Here is an 18908-nt window from a genome sequence, read left to right on the forward strand (position 1 = left end):
GAGCGACTTCATCGTCGAGAGGGAGTCTGTGGCGACAGGAACTCGTGTGGGCGATTGGGATGCTGCTGCCAGGCGGGGAACTGGGAACTGTCTGAGGCCATGCTGAGTGGCAGGACACTCCGCTCGGCAGGAGCATGCAAGGCTGCCAGCAGCTGCGCGGTGAGGCCCCACAGGGAGCGCGGCTGTCCGGGGAGTCAAGTGGCAGCGCAGCGGATCCAGACGCACGCTCAGCGAGAGACAACGAGCCGTCCACCGCCAAGACAGTTGCCAGCGAATAACAGGACGTTGAGCATGAATAGGACACGTATGCCCGCACCGCCGTGGGCATGGACAGCGACCCCGATTCACTCAGCAACAGCGATCTAATGCCCTTGGATGGTACAACAGTTACGCCTGAGCCCAGCACAGCCCTAGCAAATGTTGAACGAGTGATAACGTGTCGGGTGGCGGTGATGCCGCACAGGATTATTTGCGCACAACGTCTGGGAAACCAGAGATCCCATCGGAGCACAACGCAGCATCACTTGTGAGCAACGGTTTTTGTGAGCACGGGCATTTCACGGATTTGTTGGCCATGGCTGAAATTGGTGACATCACCGTGCATGGGTGTGTGTCTCGGGTGTTGTTGCTTCTGATTCTGGGGCTGTGAGGCACTGTGGCACTCTGCTGAGGCGTGAGGGAGGGTGGAATTGCGGTTTTTCGTGGAACAATAACTGTGCAGCTTGCCAGCATTACCCACTGAGTTTTGTCAATAAGTTAAGTTTTTTTATTTTCTTTTATTTATTTTATTTTTGCTGCTTTTGCCCTATTGGAATAATCAGCATCCCTGTGTTTTCCCCAATGCTCGTTTGCTGTACTTTGTCATGAGTGACGTGTTTCTCCTCCTTGTTTCCTTCTCTTGCCCACACGCGGTGCCGACCCTGCGGCTGTGCGTCCCACGGACTGCACAAGAGGAGGATTGGAGAGACAGGCCGGATGCCGCATGAAATGTGAGGGGAGTTGTGTGGGCTGGTGGAACAGTACGATTTTTTTTTTTTGATTTATTCAATCCAGGCATTACGTATACACAAACCAGTGGTTGTTTACATTGTGCTGCTTGGCACATAAAATGAAAGTCGTGCCTGATCGTTCTTTTTTTATTATTTTTTGGGAGTCATGCCGGACTCTCAACTCCGTTGTTGTTCTTTTCTACTGCTTTTTTAACTTCTGGTTTGCAGGGCGGTGTGTGCGTTCTGCAATTGTACTGATTCCATCTGCCTCGTGGTGTGTGCATTGTCATTTGTGGTTGTGTGGTGGCTATGCGTGGTGTAGCGGCCGTGTCTCTCCTTTTGCTTTTTGCTCTGCGTTGACGGGGAGTTAGTTTGTGCTGAAGGCTGCATGCAAGTGACAGGAGTGATGGCGATGATGATGACTGGCCGTGTGCTGCTGGTGTGTGCCCTCTGCGTGCTGTGGTGCGGTGCCGGCGGAGGCGTTACAGAAATTAACGATGAATCATTGGGGGGTTCACAGCTTTTGTCTGGTGTCGGCGAAGAAGCTCCAAAGGGATTATCGGAGCCTGGCGAACGAGGGTCCGACAGCGCGGGGCATCCGTTGAATAAAAATAATGGGAACAATTCCAACTTGCAAGAGGGGACAGTCACAGGAACAACAGCCGACAGAGTTGGGAAAGAAGAGGAAGTGGATGATAATGATGATCTTGAAGAAGCAGAAGAAGAAGAGAGAAGTAAAGAAAAAGAAGATAAGGCACAAACAGGTAAATCCAAAAGTTCATCGAAAGAGGTAGCTCCACTAACGATACCAAAAGCATCTGGTCTCGGTGAAGCCGGTGGTGGCAGTCCTTCTGGTGTTGATGGTGTTGGCTCAAGTGAAAGTTCTGACGGAAGTGAGGATTTGAATTTGGAGGCTCCTGGTCTTGTCGTGAACTTTCCGCCTTCCCTTCCCAATGCTGCCGCTGGTGGTTTGCAGAATACCGACGGTGCTTTATCGCCTCAGAAGAATAATTTCTCAGAAACAGGTGTGCATTCAGGAACGACGCCTCCAGCACCCTCACTGCCCAAATCACAGGCACCCGCGATGCCAAAACCAGAAGCAGAAGAGCAGTCCTCCACTGAGCAGGACACAGAAGATAGTCCAGACACAGAGGAGGTCACAACTGGAAAAGACAACGTGCAGAATACTGTGGAGACGGGAATTCCTTCCAGGTCGTCGTCTGCCGCCAGCAAACCACCCGTACAACAAGCAACGCCAATATTAACACAACCACCGGCAGCACCATCACCAGAAAGATCAGCACTGGCACCATCAGAAAAAAAATCAACAGCACCGAGTTTTTCAGCAGGAGAAGGAAGCCGTAGAGCAACAAACGTCGCACAGAACTCAAAGGAAGAAAAGAATGAAAAATTGCCGTCAGAAAACGAAACGGAGTCCAAAGCGGTGGAGCAGCCTTCAGGGGATGATTTGGCAGAGCAAGACAGTCCAGCGCGAACAACAGCATCACCCATCCCCGCAAGTGGCGGTGCCGATGCCCAGAGAAATGCGGATGCGGACAATAGAAATGCTCAAGCGCTTAAATACGAAGGAACACACAAGAACTCCGAAACTGGTTATACAAACCCTGCTTCTACAATCGGTGATGCAGCAACACAAACAGAAAAAGCACTCGCCGACGCCAAAGCAAATGATACGGCAACGCCTGGCAATAGTGACGGCAGCACCGCGGTCTCCCACACCACCTCCCCTCTTTTGCTTCTTCTTCTTGTTGTTGCGTGTGCGGCTGCTGCTGCGGTGGTGGCCGCGTGAGAGTGAGGGAGAGGGAGCCGTGCACCGCCCGCACACACACTCGTCCTTCTCTCTCTGTGTATGTGTGTCCCCTTGCATGGACTCTCGCCCTTACCTCACCCCACGAAGCACACACATAATGTGCCCATTGTATATATGCATGCACACCCATGCAGTCCCGTTGGTGCTCTCTTTTGCACGACACGCACCGCTGCCGTCCTGCCTGGCTGCATGGGCGGAGCGCCGTAACTGTTTTTGTTTCCATTGCTTTGAGTGGGCGACCTCTCTCTCTCTCTCCTTGTGTGTATGTTTTGCTTTTACGGGAGCAATGAGAGTGTGTGCGCTGGTCGTCCCACGCTTCGGCTTTTCTTTTATTGTTTTACTTGTGTTGTGGTTGAGTGCACCCATTACCTTTTTTTGTGGATTATTGGGTTGGATTGACTGCGGACACGTGAATTTTTATTTTATTTTTTATTGTTTTTTGTTGAGGAACTGTCAGCCTCTTGTATTCTTGTCAGGCCATTAAGATTGTCGTTGGCTTATGGTGTGTGTCAGTTGATCCACGTTAACCCCACGGTCTGCATCGCTACCGGTGCTGCTATTGTGATGATTTGTGTGATGTGGGTTGCTAGCGGACGTCTTGCTTTCACCCTGAAGTATTCCTTATTTCTTGACGATGTAGTGCGCTCCCACAGCGAGGCTCTCGTTTACGGTGGGGAGAATGCATCTCAGGGTGCAGGATGCGTTGCAGGTGTGCAGCGTCGTCTGGAAGGGCCCATGGGTGCCCGTCCGCATCAAGACGTCAACAACAGACCCGTGTGACAGCAGGAGGCACTGCGTCTTCTCCTGGTCTCACGCAATGAATTCATTGAATGACAATCGCCACTGTGAGGATAGTGTTCTATTCTTTGCGCACGGTAATATCCTTGCCGAGGAGGCTATCCCTGCTGCTGTCCAACTGCATGCGGATCGTCTGCTCGTCCGGCCACTGGAGGGTCCGTTGATTGTGCCCCCATTTGCCACGAGCAGCGTTTGCAGTTGGTTCACGGTGCCTGCTGGGCATCTTTCCGCTGGTGTTGCCGTTTCTGTCATAGCGCAGTGCGTGGCTGCTGTGCTGGGTGGTGTGTGGGCACTGCCGTGCGCCACGCTGGAGGATGGCCGTCCAGTCGCTGGCGCCATGCACTTTGCCTGTTAGTTTCATTTCACGGACGCATCGCCACCCGCATCGCCGCGCACCTGGTGGCCCATGCTGTCGGGTTTGACTGCCCGCACATGGCCAGCCGCAGCATGGTGAGGAATGCTATTGGTGTGCGTGGCAGGGCGCTGTCGGTGGTGGTGCGCTCGGTGACTTCCGCGATGGCTGCGAGGGAGCACCACGACTGCGACGACATTGATGACATGGAGCTGCAGGATGACGATGGGGAAGGGAGGACGCTGGAGTCGCACTGGTCGCGGCGCCACGCGAGGGATGAGTGGATGGCACCGATTGGGTGCGCCGGCGAATGCAGAGGAAGTGCTCCGCACCGAACATGAGTGAATATCGCTACATGCTTTGCGACGTGGGTGTCCCTGTCAAACGCTGCGCGTCGGATCGTTATTCCCGCGGTTGGTATTTGGGAGTATCCATGAAAGGTCAGCAAGGCGCCCGATGGACAGTTGCGCCATCACTGATTCCGCACTGGATGTGAGGGATATTGAGGGTGTTATTTGGAGAGGAGAATATTTTTCTGGGATGCCTGGGGATGAGCCCTCTTCGTGGTGTCTGGACACGCTTCCCACCAACACGACGGATGCGAGGAACCCGGAGGAGACATATTTCAGTGCTGCTGCGCATGCGGCATTGAGGTGCCTCGGCATGAAGGTGCATCTGAAAATGACTGAAAAGGGTAACATCCGTTGGTCCCATGCACGGACGGGGCGACGATTGCGTGGGCCACTCCACCCTACGATGGGGGAAAAGTTATTTGCCGTGACCACGCGCAGGTGTGCACGATATCCGCCACCAGCGGTAGCCTACTTCCAGTGGTTCCGTGGGACGGTGAGGATAGGGTGTGGAGCAGGACGGTTTCACCGGCATCTACTGAACAAGGATTGCCACGGGCGTCCATCCCCGTTGCGGAGAGCATTGAGACCGACTGCGGCACCCACCGAAGGATGTAGACACGGCTGCTCCCCAGAAGCATCCGTCGCCAGAGGAGAAGTGGATCCGGCCAGGATGCCCTGACAGACCGCGAGAGTCTTCTCTCGGCGGCAGGGACCGAAGCAGCGAGACGGACGGCGAGCAGGACACGTCTCCGACTCCCGGTGATGACACTGTTGCTGCTGCTTGTCCCTGTCCGCTGCTTCTTCTGCTTGCCTCTGCTGCTGCCGTGGCAACACTCTATGGAGTTGCGGTGTGGACGGCGTTGCGCTGCGAGGCGATTGTGCTTCCTCCTGCGTGGCCTGCACTCACCATTGTATGTCCAATAGGAAAACATCCATTTCAATGGGTGCCGTTCTCCATATGCATGTGCTGTATGGGCTCCGTTTAACTTTGTGTTTGAAATTGGTGGTATTTCCGATGCACACAGCTCTTCTTGTTTTGGTTGCCGATGTTGGGGGCACCAGATGGTCGTATGGCATTGCTTGTGTGTTTGTTAGATTTTCTGAGACGCAAATACACACACCGGTGCGAGTGAAATGTGCGCACACAAGACACACACGCATATCCAATCACATTTTCTGTGTGACTTCTACTTAACATATTATGCGTGGCGTGTTGGTGCGAGCAAGGCCGACGGAAGAGGGGAGCTGCGTGAGCCCAGCAATGGCGTTTGTGGTTGTGTGCGGGATTATATATTCCATCAGATGCTTAACGCCGTTCATGGATCGTTTAAAGTTTTCTGCGTTGCCCATGCTGCGTCTGTGCTGAGCTGCTCACTGCGTCTCCATGATCTCATGGAGCACGGCGTGACGCTACTCGAGGACCTCATGACACCGCGGCAGCCGATTATGAGTAGCCCTGCACTCTACTTTTTTCCGTGGAGGATGCGTCTGTGAGCCGCGTGGTTGAGGATTGGATGGCAAAGGTTCCTTACAGGGATGTACACGTCTTTGCGCTGGGGTGCACCCCGCATCGCAGTTCTCAGCAACTCGCGCGGGCTCGGATAGCGCCGAGGGCGATGCGTTTCAAGGACATTATGTTGGACTTTGCCGCCCCTGAGGTGCTGGTGTTCCACCTCAGCATGCAGAATGGGTTTCCTCAGCTGCTGTCGCCGCTGTCGCCCCCGAATTGAGAGTCCGTTGTGGATGTTGCGGCGTCACGTCTTGTGGCGGCTCTTCACGCCATGAACAACGGTGTGCCTGGCATTCACTACCAAAAAAAGGGTCAACATCTGCCATGGGTTTGCCAGGACCTTCTTTGAGGGCTCGCCAGGCAATACCACGACGAGCCGGATTCCACTTAGGGGCGCCGACAGCCGCGGCAACCCGGTGCGGATCATCGTTGATTGGGGCTGTGTCACGGTGACGCCGCTGATGCACCAACGCACATGTCAGTGTCTGCTTGATGACCTGATGCCGCTGGAGAATAACTTGTATTAGCGGACCCGTCGGAATTGTCTGGGGCGGACTCGAAGCGGCAGTAATTGATGGGGAAGATGTGTACCGGTGCTCCTACCGTCATTGTTTTCTTGCGCAGTGCGTGGAGGAGCTTTCGGTGGCGCTGAAAAAACTCCACGCGTATCACCCGGGATTGGCGCAGGGCGTGGAGCCGAAGGCCAATCTTGCGGAGTTGAGCAGTGCGGTGCGGGCTCCGCCGGGGTTTCGGGAGAGGCAAGCCAGACTGTCGCTGCACATCGATATTTGCGCGAGGCTTGTGGCACAGTACCGGGAGAAGCGACTGGCGGAGGTGCGGGAGGTGGAACAAGACATCGCCGTCTGGCACAAACCCCTCAGGAAAAAGCTGGATGGCGTGCAGCACCTGGCGAGGGATGCCGCGATGCCCCGGCCAGTGCGTCTGCGTCTTTTCCTGTTGCTTGTGGCTGCGAGCAGCACCGACGAGTTGACGGAGGCCAAGAAGCAGCAGCTGATCCAAGACGGTGGACTGACGCCCGACGCCCATTTGCTTGCGAACCTTGAGCATGTGACGAGGAGGGCCGGGAGCGTGCAACAATACAGCACGGCGTCGGCGCAGAGCGAACGGAGAACGAGTGCCTCTGCGAGCAACGCCGCGACGGACGAGGATCCGTTTCTGAAGCATGCCTGCATGATGATGGAGACGGCGGACAGGAATAGGACGCTGCAGGTTGAGCTGTCGTTGGCATCGATGGAGGGCGATCATGCGATGAGGACAAATGGCGCGAGTGGTGGCCAAAACAGTGGAGCAGGGACAACGCCGGGCCATTTCAAGGGTGTGGTGGCAAAGGGGAGAATCATCCTGAGCTGGGTGGCGGTGGCGGTGGTGGGACGATTGCCCTCACAACTCCTCAGCGCATTGTGCTGCTTGTTTTGGGTGGTGCGGCCTGCAGCGAGAGGCGCTTGGTCCATGAGGTATCCAAAAGGTATGGCCCTGAGGTGGTCATTGGGAAGCCTCGATGCCGCGTCCTGAGGTGTGTTTTTGCAGGGACTTGGCATCCTACGGCAGTGGGACTTACGGCGAGGCACGCACAGGAATGCATCGAGGGCCAAAGAGTGGGAAATACGCAAACACACACGATTGCGGGTGTCCATGGGGATTGTGTGCGCTTCTTCTTGCCTTCCCTTTCTTTCCACGAAGCGTTTCATACGATACGCGTGTGTGTGTTTCAACGGCCGCGCTGCTCGCCTTATACCTTTGTATTCTTGCGTGTGCGGTTACGGGCCATTTCCATGCAACTAAGAAGGCGGATAAAAAAGGAAGGACATTTGTGGAGCATGCATCCACGGCTTCAGTGTTCATCCGCTGGTGCTGACTTTTTTTGCTGGGGCATTTGTGCGCGCTTTTCCCTCCAACGTCTATTTTTTTTTGCACAGGAGGCAACGGGTGGGCATTCGTGAGTGCTGCGGCGGGCTGTTGTTGCCCTCGCCAGGACGCGCTTAACGGCGTCAGCTCCATGACTTTGTGCACAAAAGGAATGGGAATTTCTCCGGATCCTCACCGCAGGCGCATGCCGTGGACGGCCGAAAAGGAGTGTGTGCCCGGTGTTGTTCATAGCTCCAAGGAAAAGATGGTGTTGGATGGTGCACGACGAGTGAATGTGGATTGCGTTGACCGTGCATCGCAGGTGTATCCGCTGAAGGCATTGCGGGCGGCTGTGAACAAATGCTAGTACAATACATGTAGAGGAAAGAACATTTTTAATTGGCTTCTCAGGCGGAATCCAATGTACTCAGGCAATGGGTTTACCGCGAGGATTGGCCGGAGGGGACGCACGATGAGAACGCCACCAGCACCGCCATTCATTTTCTTGGCCACGGCAGTAACGCAGCCTCATGCGACTACACGCCTTGCGGATTTTCCGGGGTGGCACGCACTGTTCCGCTTGGCGCCACTGTTCCCCCATTCCCGAGCGTCGGTGCAGACGTCCCTGTCGATGCAAGTTACTATCGATTGCGGACACACACCCATTGGTTGATGCGGCCGACACCCCAGCCCATTGCTGGTGCTTCTGGCATGACCGCTGCACCGCCCCAGCAGCTGGTGCAGTGGGACTGGGGACGAGAACACGGCGGACCAAGTTCAGTCAGATGGTGCTGGCAGCCCTGTCAGCGTCTCGCCTACCCCAGCGACCCACCCACACCACCAGCGAGCACAGAAATCGACGGGACAGGGAAGGCATTGACGGAGTGTCAGGACACCAGTTGTCTTCCGACATCATTTGCAGCCAAACAACCGGCATAATTTACAACAACATCAGTCACCAACAATGAAAAAGGAACAACGACCACCGCCGACAGCGACAGCAGCACTGCGGTCTTCTACACCACTTCCCATCTTTTGCGTCTTATTTTCAGTTATGCAGCGGCAGCTGCGATGGTGGCGTCCGGGCCTGTATGAAGTGATGTGCGCTGAATATGAAGGAAGGCCGATGGCAACTGAATTGTTTTTGTGATGAATATTGACTGCACTTCCCGTGGACCAACAATCCACGTGGTGTGCGGGGATCTCTCCTTTTTTATTGTTACTTTGCTTTTGTGTTGCTGTGTGCGCTGCACCTCCTCTTGTGTGTGCGTACCCTCCGTGAGGGGTGCAGACACGACGGACCGCTCTCGCCGTATGTGCATGCGGTGGAGCCTTGTGTGCCGCTCCTGTTTGCTTCTCCCTCCTCCATCTGTGTGTTTGTGTTGCGGCAGGGCTGTGTGTGTGTGCCTGTTGCCGTGGATTGGAGTGTGTGTCGTGCGTGGTGTGCGGCGTACGGTGCATGCCTGGCTGCCGCCCTCTCCTCATGTGGTGTGCCCTCTGTGTGTGTGTCTGCCGCACCTCTCGTCTCCCCTGTTGCTCTCCATGTCCCTCACTGTGCAGATCAGCTCCACACCACTGAACGACCACACTCACGATGATGACGTGCCGTCTGCTGTGCGCCCTGTTGGTGCTCGCCCTGTGCTGTTGCCCATCCATGTGCGCGACAACGAGTGGAGGTAAGGCTGGAAAAGATATTTCTGGTGCAAAAGGAAATGAGAAAGGGGAAGCAAGTGAGGCGACGGATTTGTCTATTACGGCTCAACTTCCGCCACACACAAAAGAGGAGGCGAATAAAGGGACGGCGGAGAAACCAAATGCAGCGTCTCATGCGTTAATGACAACGGGTACAATAAAAGAAACGGCACATTCAGAACACAATCTCAATAATGTACAGGAAGAAGATGGGCAATCCATCGAAGAACCGATAGAACACGTTAAGACCGTTACGTCAAATGAGCACGATGAGAAGTCAAGGGCAACAACTCCTCCAAAAAAGCCGGGAAACAGTTTAGGAAAGGGAATCACTACGCCAATTACGATTGGGATTAAAACAAATACACCATCAACTACGACCACGACGAATACCACCACCACGACCACTACTACGACGACCACCACCACCACCGCGCCAGAGGCACCAAGTACTACGACTACAGAGGCGCAAACCACGACGACCACCCGCACACCGTCACGTCTCCGCGAAATCGACGACAGCCTCAGCAGCTCTGCGTGGGTGTGTGCCCCGCTGCTGCTTGCCGTATCCGCGCTGGCGTACACCACTGTGGGCTGAAGAGGTGTGTATGCGGGCTGTGCGTGCCAGCACTCAACCGCGGGGATTTGCGCGCGTCCACTGTGGTCCGATGTAAATAAATAAGAGAAAATAATGATTGTGTGTTTTGCTTCCTTTGCTTCCGCTGCCCTGCTGTGTGCTCCGCGTTGCTGCTCCCTGTATCCGTCACGTTGAATACATACCAGACACATCCTTATGCAAAACACGCACACAACTGTTTGCGTGGACCCACTGTTGGGTGCTGGTTCATGCACGCTGGAGCCATTGGGCGCAGCTTCTTGTTTTTTTTTTGTTTTTTTTTTTGACTTTTTAAACTTTATTGTTGCTTTTTTACTCGTGTTTTGTTTTTAGTTCTTTTGTGTTTTTTTTTCTCATTATTTGCTTCGGGCGGTGTGTTCGTGTTTCCCATTTCCACTGGTTTCTACTGCCTCATTGTATGTGCTGCTTCTGGGCTGCTGCCATTTGTCACTGTGCGTCGGTTGTGTGTGTTGTAGCGGACGTGTCTCGCTGTTTTTCCTTTCACTCTGCGCTGACGGGGAGTTAGTTTGTGCTGAAGGCTACACGCAAGTGGCAGGAGTGATGGCGATGATGATGACTGGCCGTGTGCTGCTGGTGTGTGCCCTCTGCGTGCTGTGGTGCGGTGCGGGTGGTGGCTTTGCTGACGAGGTGGTACCTGTTGACGATGCACCTGTTATTTCTGCGAGTGGTGGTTCTGGAGCTGCCGACAAAGACACCGGTCGTATGGTGCCTGGTGGAGCGGAAAACCTTTCTGCACAGCAATCACAGCTGCAGAAAGTTGGGGATTCGTCACCCGGGATATCGTCATTGGAAGCTGCCTCAGGGATTGAATCAACAAAACAGCAGACGCAATCCGACCACGAACACAAGGATCCAGTGAGACCTTCACAATCATCGGGAGAACAGCGGCAAGATGAACAACATTAAGGTCCACCAGGGAAACCGGGGCGTCACTCGGTCAAGAGGAGAGGAAACATGCATTAGATGGAGTTCCAGAGAGAAATGATCCGCCACCTGTTTCAAGTAACAACAATACCGTCAGCAGTAATAGTGGGGAACGCAGAGAAGATACTCCGAGGAGTACTGAAATTATTGTTGCAGCACCGTCAGATGAGGGGCAGGAAGATGAAAACGCCACTCCTTCCTTGGAACAACCTCGGGAAACTTCCACAGCCGCACCGGCCATTACCACTCAAACAAGTTCCACGACACCGACTGACGTTAGTGAGAGCAACACCGTCAAAATGAGTGAGGCATCACCCAAATCAACAAGAACCGCTCAAACAAATCATACGGCGACACCTGGCGACAATGACAGCAGCACCGCGGCCTCCCACACCACCTCCCCTCTTTTGCTTCTTCTTCTTGTTGTTGCGTGTGCGGCTGCTGCTGCGGTGGTGGCCGCGTGAGAGTGAGGGAGAGAGAGCCGTGCACCGCCCGCACACACACTCGTCCTTCACTCTCTGTGTCCCCTTGCATGGACTCTTGCCCTCACCTCACCCCACGAGGCACACACATAATGTGCCCATTGTATATATGCATGCACACCCATGCATGCCCGTTGGTGCTCTCTTTTGCACGACACGCACCGCTGCCGTCCTGCCTGGCTGCATGGGCGGAGCACCGTAACTGTTTTTGTTTCCATTGCATTGAGTGGGCGACCTCTCTCTCTCTCTCTCCCTGTGTGTGTGTTTTGCTTTACGGGAGCAATGAGAGTGTGTGCGCTGGTTGTCCCACGCTTCGGCTTTTGCTTTTTTTTTGTCTATTGTTTTATTGCTTTTCTTCTGTTGTGGTTGAGTGCACCCATTACCCTCTTTTCGATTATTGGCTTGCTTTGACTGCGGACGCCTAAATTGTTTTTTTTTTTTTTTTTCGAATTCTTGTATTCCTTCTTTCTTTTTGAGAGAGTGTCAGTCTTTTGTTTCTTGTGACGCCGCCAATGTTTTTTTCTTTGATATACGCCATGCGCCCGTTGATCGACGTTACTTTACTTTGCTGCCTGCGGCGCTTCTGGTGCTGCTATTGATGATCTCTGCCACGCGATTTGTCGACAGGTGTCTTGCTGTCAGCCTGACGTATCCTTCGTTCCTTGACGATTTGTTGCGTACCGACGGTGCGTGGGCGTCTCTGGTGATAGTGAGGGACGCTTTTCTCAGAGTGCAGGATGCGTCGCGGGTGTGCGGCGTCGTTTGTAAGAACCGATGGGTGCCCATACGCATCCAGGCGTCATCAACGGACTGTGAGGACAGCATAAGGCACTGCGGCTTCTCCTTGTGTTGCACAAAGAATTTATTGGATGGTGCGTTTGTTTTCAATCTTTTGCAGCTTTTGTGGGAGAAGGTGGGAGGTTGAGGGCATGAGGACTGAATTGATTTGAGTGGCTGCGTTCCGTTGACTTGCGGCCAGTCGTGGCACTCTTTTGGGGTTTGGCAGCTCATCTCTTTTGTTTACTTCCCACTGCAGCACGTGGATAACACTGATCCGAGGAACATTTGTTTGACCGCGTGTGGGCTGCTGCCGTGCGTGGTGCATGGACTATGTGATTGTGTGGGGAGGTGCATTGGGGTGACGAATACTTCTGTTTGGCGTGTTGCGGTGTGTTGGAATGATGTTCGGATGACATGTGGAGGGTGTTGTTTGTGATTTGTGTGTCTTCTCTGGTGGAGCCGACATGTGTGCGGGGATTGTGGCATTGCTGGCTGACAGCTCCACGTCACTTTTCAGCATTCCTGGATGTGCTGAGGGATGACGGCTGGCGACCAGCGTGTTGGTGCTGCTGCTGGGAATAAGTGCATCGGGAATAGGCCATTTTCTCTTTTCCGTGCTGGAGCCGACGAACTGGCACAAGGGCACCGGCTGCAGGCTGCCTGCCAGCACGTGTGAGCAGCGGATCCATGCACACACCGACGCTCATCGCAAGAGCGTGTGCGATCACAGTGGCCTTTTGTGGCGTGCTTTTGTGGACGTCAGCCCATCGAAGAATGTGTGAAGCAAACGGCTGACAGCACACGAGGAAAATAAGTGCGTGCACTGTGCCGTGTTTCAGCGTCGATGGCAGAGCGGCAGGAAGCCCGTGCTGGCAACTGAGATCTTTGCGTCGCGAGGGATGTCGGTGTTGATTTTGGATCGTCGAGGGTGAAGTGATTTTGGTGCTGCCCGTGTGTGTGGCCACTCCGGCAGAGGGCGGACACAAAAGGGAGGGATGCAGGCGCTGCGTGCGTGTGTGTGCAGGTGCCATGCAACAACGTCACAACAAACATGCTGCGACTCGGTGACCCTCACATCGTTGCGGTCCTCACGAACAGCCGAGGCACGGCCCACACCGATGCACTTAGTGGACGGAGTGAGGCATCTTTTGAGGCGCTGCAGGGAACAGGATGTGTTGACGCAGCCACGACGTGCATGGAGTGTCACGATGGCACAGTCAGCTGTGGCTGGTGGAATATTTACTTTTTGGAGGCAACAGAGAGAGAGAGAGAGCTGCTCCTGCTGCTGGCGTCGTTGCTGCCTTTTGTGGCCTCCCATGCCGATTATTGTCTGTCCGCTGATCATGGGTGGCATGCCTCCACTAGTGACGTCGTCTGCAGGCGTTTCACAGCAACAGTGAAACACACATCACGTCGCATGCTTTGGCTGTGGATATGGTGTCGTGAATGCAGCCGGCATTATTTTGCCCGACTCCTTTTCACTGCTTTGCGACAAATAGATGCGTTGCCGCCCGAGTCATTCACTGCGGCTCCGTGTGTTGTACTGCCAGCACAAGACTCTCTTGTTGTCTGACGCCTGGCTGACAGTCAAACACCACTGCGTTGGGACATGCAAGGATGTGGACTGCCGCTCACGGTGTTGGGCACCGCTGTTTGGATGCGGCGGCCACACGAGCGGATGTGTTGTGGCACAATCGAATGCGTGAAATACGCGGAATCACAGCGGCTGCAATAATATCAGCGGTGTGGCACCACGGAGTATGTGAGGGGGTGATGCATGATGAATCACAGTGGGCGGCATGCGAGGGAAGTGCACCGCGACGGAGCGTCACCCCGCCCTCAGCCTGCAGGGGAATGTACACCCACAAAATATATGGACGAGACACCACCAAACACACATGCCCTTCCATGCACCAATAAATAGGAGCGAAGGTGCGTTCTGGTGTGTGGGAGTCCACTCACATATTTTCATTTCCACCGCAATAAACGGTGAGGAATCAGGTGCCACAGCAACGAAAGGAAAAACAAACATCTATTGCAGCATTTTACCAGCGAAAGGCAGGAACAACACAAACCGAATTATTGGCTGCACCAACACAAGAAACATTCACAAGAGGAAAATAAATAATAATTGTGCACCCTGCAGAAATCACAACACACGACCCCGGCATGAAGGTTTGCCCTCTGCAAAACAAAACAACGCATGCAGACATCTGCCAACATCCAAACAGGAACAATAATAAATGTTTGCTTGCTTTATTCCATTCTCTGCGCTTATTTTTGCGTGTGCTACTGCTGCGGTGGTGGTTCCCAGGCCTGCATGAAGTGGTGTGCGCTGAATATGAACGAAGGCCAAAGGCAACTGAACTGTTTTTGTGATGAATATTGGCTGCACTTCCCGTGGACCAACAATTCACGTGGTGTGCGGGGATCTCTCCTTTTTTATATTGTTACTTTGCTTTTGTGTTGCTGTGTGCGCTGCACCTCCTCTTGTGTGCGTACCCTCCGTGAGGGGTGCAGACACGACGGACCGCTCTCGCCGTATGTGCATGCGGTGGAGCCTTGTGTGTCGCTCCTGTTTGCTTCTCCCTCTTCCATCTGTGTGTTGGTGTTGCGGCAGGGCTGTGTGTGTGTGTGCCTGTTGCCGTGGATTGGAGTGTGTGTCGTGCGTGGTGTGCGGCGTACGGTGCATGCCTGGCTGCTGCCCTCTCCTCATGTGGTGTGCCCTCTGTGTGTCTGCCGCACCTCTCGTCTCCCCTGTTGCTCTCCATGTCCCTCACTGTGCAGATCAGCTCCACACCACTGAACGACCACACTCACGATGATGACGACGTGCCGTCTGCTGTGCGCCCTGTTGGTGATTGGTCTGTGCTGCTGCCCGTCCGTGTACGCGACAACAACTGGTGAAGATAAAACTGAAAAAGAAAACGTTCCAAAGGTTGACGAGACAGAGGGAACAGGTCAGGAAATGGAATCGCAGAGTGCAACTTCTCCTTCGCCAGGGACGAAAAAGGAGAACAAAGGGACGAAACCGGTAGAAAATATGGCGCTTCATACGTCACATACAACGGGTACAATAACCAAAACGCCACAGTCACAAAATACTTCCAGTAATACACAGGATCAAGATGGTGGGAAGTCTAATGAACAGATAGAACATACGAACACCGTTACGGCAAATGAACAAAAGAAGGCCGCCGCACCAACTACGACCACGACGACCACTTCAACGACGACGACGACCACAAAGGCGCCAACCACGACGACCACCCACGCGCCGTCACATCTTCGCGAAATCGACGGCAGCCTCAGCAGCTCTGCGTGGGTGTGTGCCACGCTGGTGCTCGTTGTATCCGCGCTGGTGTACACCACTCTGGGCTGAAGAATTGTGTGCTGCTGCCCGTCCGTTTGCGTGTCAGCACTCAGCTACGGGGATTTGTGCGCGTCCACTGTGGTCCGATGTAAATAAATAAGAGAAAATCATGATTTTGTGTTTTGCTTCATTTGCTTCTGCTGCCCTGCTGTGTGCTCCGCGTTTTTCTACACATCCGTCACGTTGAACGCATCCCGGACACACTCATATGCATGGCACGCACACAACTGTTTGCGTAGATGCATGTTTGTGCTGGTGTATGCGCACTGGGGCCATTCGGGTGAAATTTTTGTTCGGTGTGTTTTTAATTCTTGCTTTTTTTCTTGCTGCTGATTTTTTACTTTGGTTTTTTTTTAATTGCTTTTTGTGTTTTTCTTGTTGTTAAATTATTACGGGGCGTTGTGCGTTTTTTGACTTTTATTGGTTTAATGTTTCTCATGAAATGCGTGCTACTGGTGTTTTTTACTGTGCCGTGTCTCTTTCTTTTTGCTTTCACTCTGCGTTGACGGGGAGTTAGTTTGTGCTGAAGGCTACACGCAAGTGACAGGAGTGATGGCGATGATGATGACTGGCCGTGTGCTGCTGGTGTGTGCCCTCTGCGTGCTGTGGAGCGGTATTGATGGAGTTGCTGAGACCGAGGAACCTGGAATTGATGTAGCGCCCGGTGTGGATGAGTATTTGGTTGTGGAGTGGCGCGCTCAGCTGCGGAGGGAATGCGCGGAGGAGGTCAGCAGGAGGACGGGAGGCCGTGCGAATGTGTCCGCCGTTGAGGAATGCCTGCGTGAGGGAATGGAGAGTTTGCATGCCGTTGTGGATGGCCGTCGTCGTTGGAGGCCTCAGCGGTATGCTCTGGTCGCAGAGAATCCTGAAGATGGCCCTCCCGAAGTTATTTCCGTTGGAGCTCCTCCACCACTCCCGGGCCAGAAAACGCAAGGCTCTTTACAGGAATTATCATTGGGGGATCCAGAGAAATTGTCAGAAGGAGGTGCAGGAAGAGGAACCGGATTGGGATCAGAACAACTGCAGCCTGAAGAATTGCCCGTCATCAAACAGAACGAGTCAGAGGTTGAAGGCGAATTAATTCGCGATGAAAACAACAGTGAGCTCGAGAAAAAAGTATTAGTTGATTCAGATCTAACGAACTCCCAGACGATGAATGTGCCGGAGATTCAGCCGGAAGCGGTTGGTTTATTGCTTCCTTCACGTGATGGTCGAGCCGCTGGCATTCCGGGAGGGGATTCCTCTGAGTTGTCCTCTGAAGTTTCTCGATTGTCTGAAGCCAGCGGAACAGGAGGAGACGACCAACAAAAAAATACACCTGGCAAAGAAAAACAAGCAGCAACACCAACACAACCAGTGCCAGTGGCACACTCCAAACCGTCAGGAAGTGCAGGAACTGTGCCAGGAGAAGGAGGACGATTAGAGGATCTACTGCCAGAAACACCAGTTAAGGAAACCGCTCCAGCAGCTCCATCATCGAGGGAATCATTTCACACCGCATCGTTACCAGCAAAGGAGGACACAGAAAGCACGCAGCCAGCCGACGTTCTTCTGAAACAGGGCAACATACCAACAACAGATGCCACACAAAATGCGACAACCGAGGGTCAGGAGGAAACAACTTCATCATCTTCTGCGGCGGATGACGATAATGCTCTCACCAATGACGCTGACGAGGGCAATGCGGAGAATTCCAACGGTGGTTCCGCATCTCGTGCCGCAGTGCCAGACGAAAAACAACGACGTGAACGAGAGGATGGCAGCGAGAAGGAAAGAGCACCAGCAGCAACGCCACAAGTAAAAAATGAAGACCTCGGCTCTGCAGATGTCGTTTCAGTGCAACAGGTACAGAAAGCCCAAAGCGGCCTGGAGTCAGGGAATGAGTCAAGAAAAGAAGACAGTGTTCTCACCACAAACAAACAACAGGATGGAACATCTGACAGCCATGCCGAATCAACTCCAACATCACGCTCATCAGCAAAAAGTGTTGGCGCCAGTAATGGCCCTGACAAGGCTACTGAAGAGGAGATTTCCAATACAAATACAGCACGTGTTGATGCAGTACCAGAAGCAGCACAAGATGATGGAAATAAAGATGACAATAAAAAAGAATGACCAATAAAAACCACATCTATTGCAAATGATACGACTCCAACTAGCGACAGTGACGGCAGCACCGCGGTCTCCCACACCACCTCCCCTCTTTTGCTTCTTCTTGTTGTTGCGTGTGCGGCTGCTGCTGTGGTGGTGGCCGCGTGAGAGTGAGGGAGAGAGAGCCGTGCACCGCCCGCACACACACTCGTCCTTCTCTCTCTCTGTGTGTGTCCCCTTGCATGGACTCTCGCCCTTACCTCACCCCACGAAGCACACACATAATGTGCCCATTGTATATATGAATGCACACCCATGCAGGCCCGTTGGTGCTCTCTTTTGCAGCACACGCACCGCTGCCGTCCTGCCTGGCTGCATGGGCGGAGCACCATAACTGTTTTAAAATACTTTTTGCTTTAAAATTTTTTTTTTTTTGCTTTTATTGTTTTTTTTTTTCTACTTTTTTTTTATCTCTTACTTCCCCATTCCCAATCCTTCCTTTTTGCTTTTGGGCGCAATCAATATGGACGTTCTTTTTTCTTTTCTACTCTTCCCTCTTTTAATTGTTTCTTCTGCGCTCTTCCTGCGAGGGGTGCCGTGTGTTTCCCGCCCAACTGCTCCACTCGCACACCCACCGACACGCTCATGACGACGGCCCTGTGCGCCTCGCCTGCTGCACGCATGAGGAGGGGCCGCGACGAACGGCGTGCTGAGGGAGCCGTGACGTGTGGGTGTGCGACGAGGGCCGGTGGGGCGGAGCACACATTTCTTTCCCTCTTGTTTTGCTTTTTTGCGGCCAGGGCGGGCAGACACCCGCAGCGCCACACACACAGCCACACCCTGCCGCCGTGTTTTTCTCCTGTTTTGTTTTCGTTTTGTTTTGTTTTTTTTGGATGGGTGTGTGCTGCCACCGTGCGTGATTTTTGAGGTTGAGGCCTTACCGCATGTATCGCTGCCATCCAGCTGTGCCTCTTGCTGAGTTGACGTGCCTTCCTGTGCTCCTCTTCTTTCCTGCTCCATCACACACGGAAGTATTTGCGCAGTGGTCTGCATGACTGCTTTGGCAACCGCAGGACTCTGGCTTGCGTTCCGTGCTGGAATGATGACGTGGCCGCACGATGCCCGCTATGCGTGAAGGTCTTGACTGCTCTTGGGATCATTCTCCTCTCCTCGTTGTATTTGCACTGCTGGTTGCGGGCGTTGCTCATTGTGTGCTGGCGCGTGACGGAC

The 18908-nt window shown here is 53.6% G+C and overlaps 5 protein-coding genes and 5 pseudogenes across 5 annotated transcripts, besides 13 other annotated features; all 10 read left to right on the forward strand.

Annotated features, from left to right (window-relative positions):
* Positions 1-17294: a sequence feature (areas not merged during assembly with more than two copies in the genome that could not be assigned to a particular haplotype).
* Tc00.1047053506501.5 lies at positions 202-666 on the forward strand (annotated as a pseudogene).
* Positions 762-793: a sequence feature (AT_rich).
* Positions 1396-2799, forward strand: Tc00.1047053506501.10 (mucin-associated surface protein (MASP), putative; the record flags this gene model as incomplete). The annotated part of the gene is made up of 1 exon (XM_814892.1): positions 1396-2799. The coding sequence occupies one exon, from the start codon at positions 1396-1398 to the stop codon at positions 2797-2799; it is 1404 nt and encodes a 467-aa protein (XP_819985.1).
* Positions 1699-1739: a microsatellite.
* Positions 3233-3254: a sequence feature (AT_rich).
* On the forward strand, positions 3500-3973 carry Tc00.1047053506501.20 (surface protease GP63, putative; the record flags this gene model as incomplete). Its single annotated transcript, XM_814893.1, has 1 exon — positions 3500-3973. The coding sequence occupies one exon, from the start codon at positions 3500-3502 to the stop codon at positions 3971-3973; it is 474 nt and encodes a 157-aa protein (XP_819986.1).
* Positions 5539-6963, forward strand: Tc00.1047053506501.27 (annotated as a pseudogene).
* Positions 7795-8367, forward strand: Tc00.1047053506501.34 (annotated as a pseudogene).
* On the forward strand, positions 9294-9989 carry Tc00.1047053506501.40 (mucin TcMUCII, putative; the record flags this gene model as incomplete). The annotated part of the gene is made up of 1 exon (XM_814894.1): positions 9294-9989. One exon carries the CDS (start codon positions 9294-9296, stop codon positions 9987-9989), a length of 696 nt encoding a protein of 231 aa, XP_819987.1.
* Positions 9783-9824: a microsatellite.
* Positions 10265-10369: a sequence feature (T-rich).
* Tc00.1047053506501.50 lies at positions 10569-11417 on the forward strand (annotated as a pseudogene).
* On the forward strand, positions 13266-13787 carry Tc00.1047053506501.59 (uncharacterized protein; the record flags this gene model as incomplete). The annotated part of the gene is made up of 1 exon (XM_814913.1): positions 13266-13787. The coding sequence occupies one exon, from the start codon at positions 13266-13268 to the stop codon at positions 13785-13787; it is 522 nt and encodes a 173-aa protein (XP_820006.1).
* Tc00.1047053506501.70 (mucin TcMUCII, putative) lies at positions 15036-15596 on the forward strand (the record flags this gene model as incomplete). The annotated part of the gene is made up of 1 exon (XM_814895.1): positions 15036-15596. The coding sequence occupies one exon, from the start codon at positions 15036-15038 to the stop codon at positions 15594-15596; it is 561 nt and encodes a 186-aa protein (XP_819988.1).
* Positions 15423-15481: a microsatellite.
* Positions 15874-15970: a sequence feature (T-rich).
* On the forward strand, positions 16140-17846 carry Tc00.1047053506501.80 (annotated as a pseudogene).
* Positions 17295-18300: a sequence feature (haploid, Esmeraldo-like haplotype).
* Positions 18101-18147: a microsatellite.
* Positions 18301-18686: a sequence feature (areas not merged during assembly with more than two copies in the genome that could not be assigned to a particular haplotype).
* Positions 18539-18570: a microsatellite.
* Positions 18687-18908: part of a sequence feature (areas merged during assembly that could not be assigned to a particular haplotype. This can correspond to areas where the two haplotypes were merged or to regions with more than two copies in the genome that were merged during assembly.) that runs on past the window's edge.

Source organism: Trypanosoma cruzi, genomic scaffold (genome assembly GCF_000209065.1).
Source record: "Trypanosoma cruzi strain CL Brener 1047053516579 genomic scaffold, whole genome shotgun sequence".
Classification (NCBI taxonomy): domain Eukaryota; phylum Euglenozoa; class Kinetoplastea; order Trypanosomatida; family Trypanosomatidae; genus Trypanosoma; species Trypanosoma cruzi.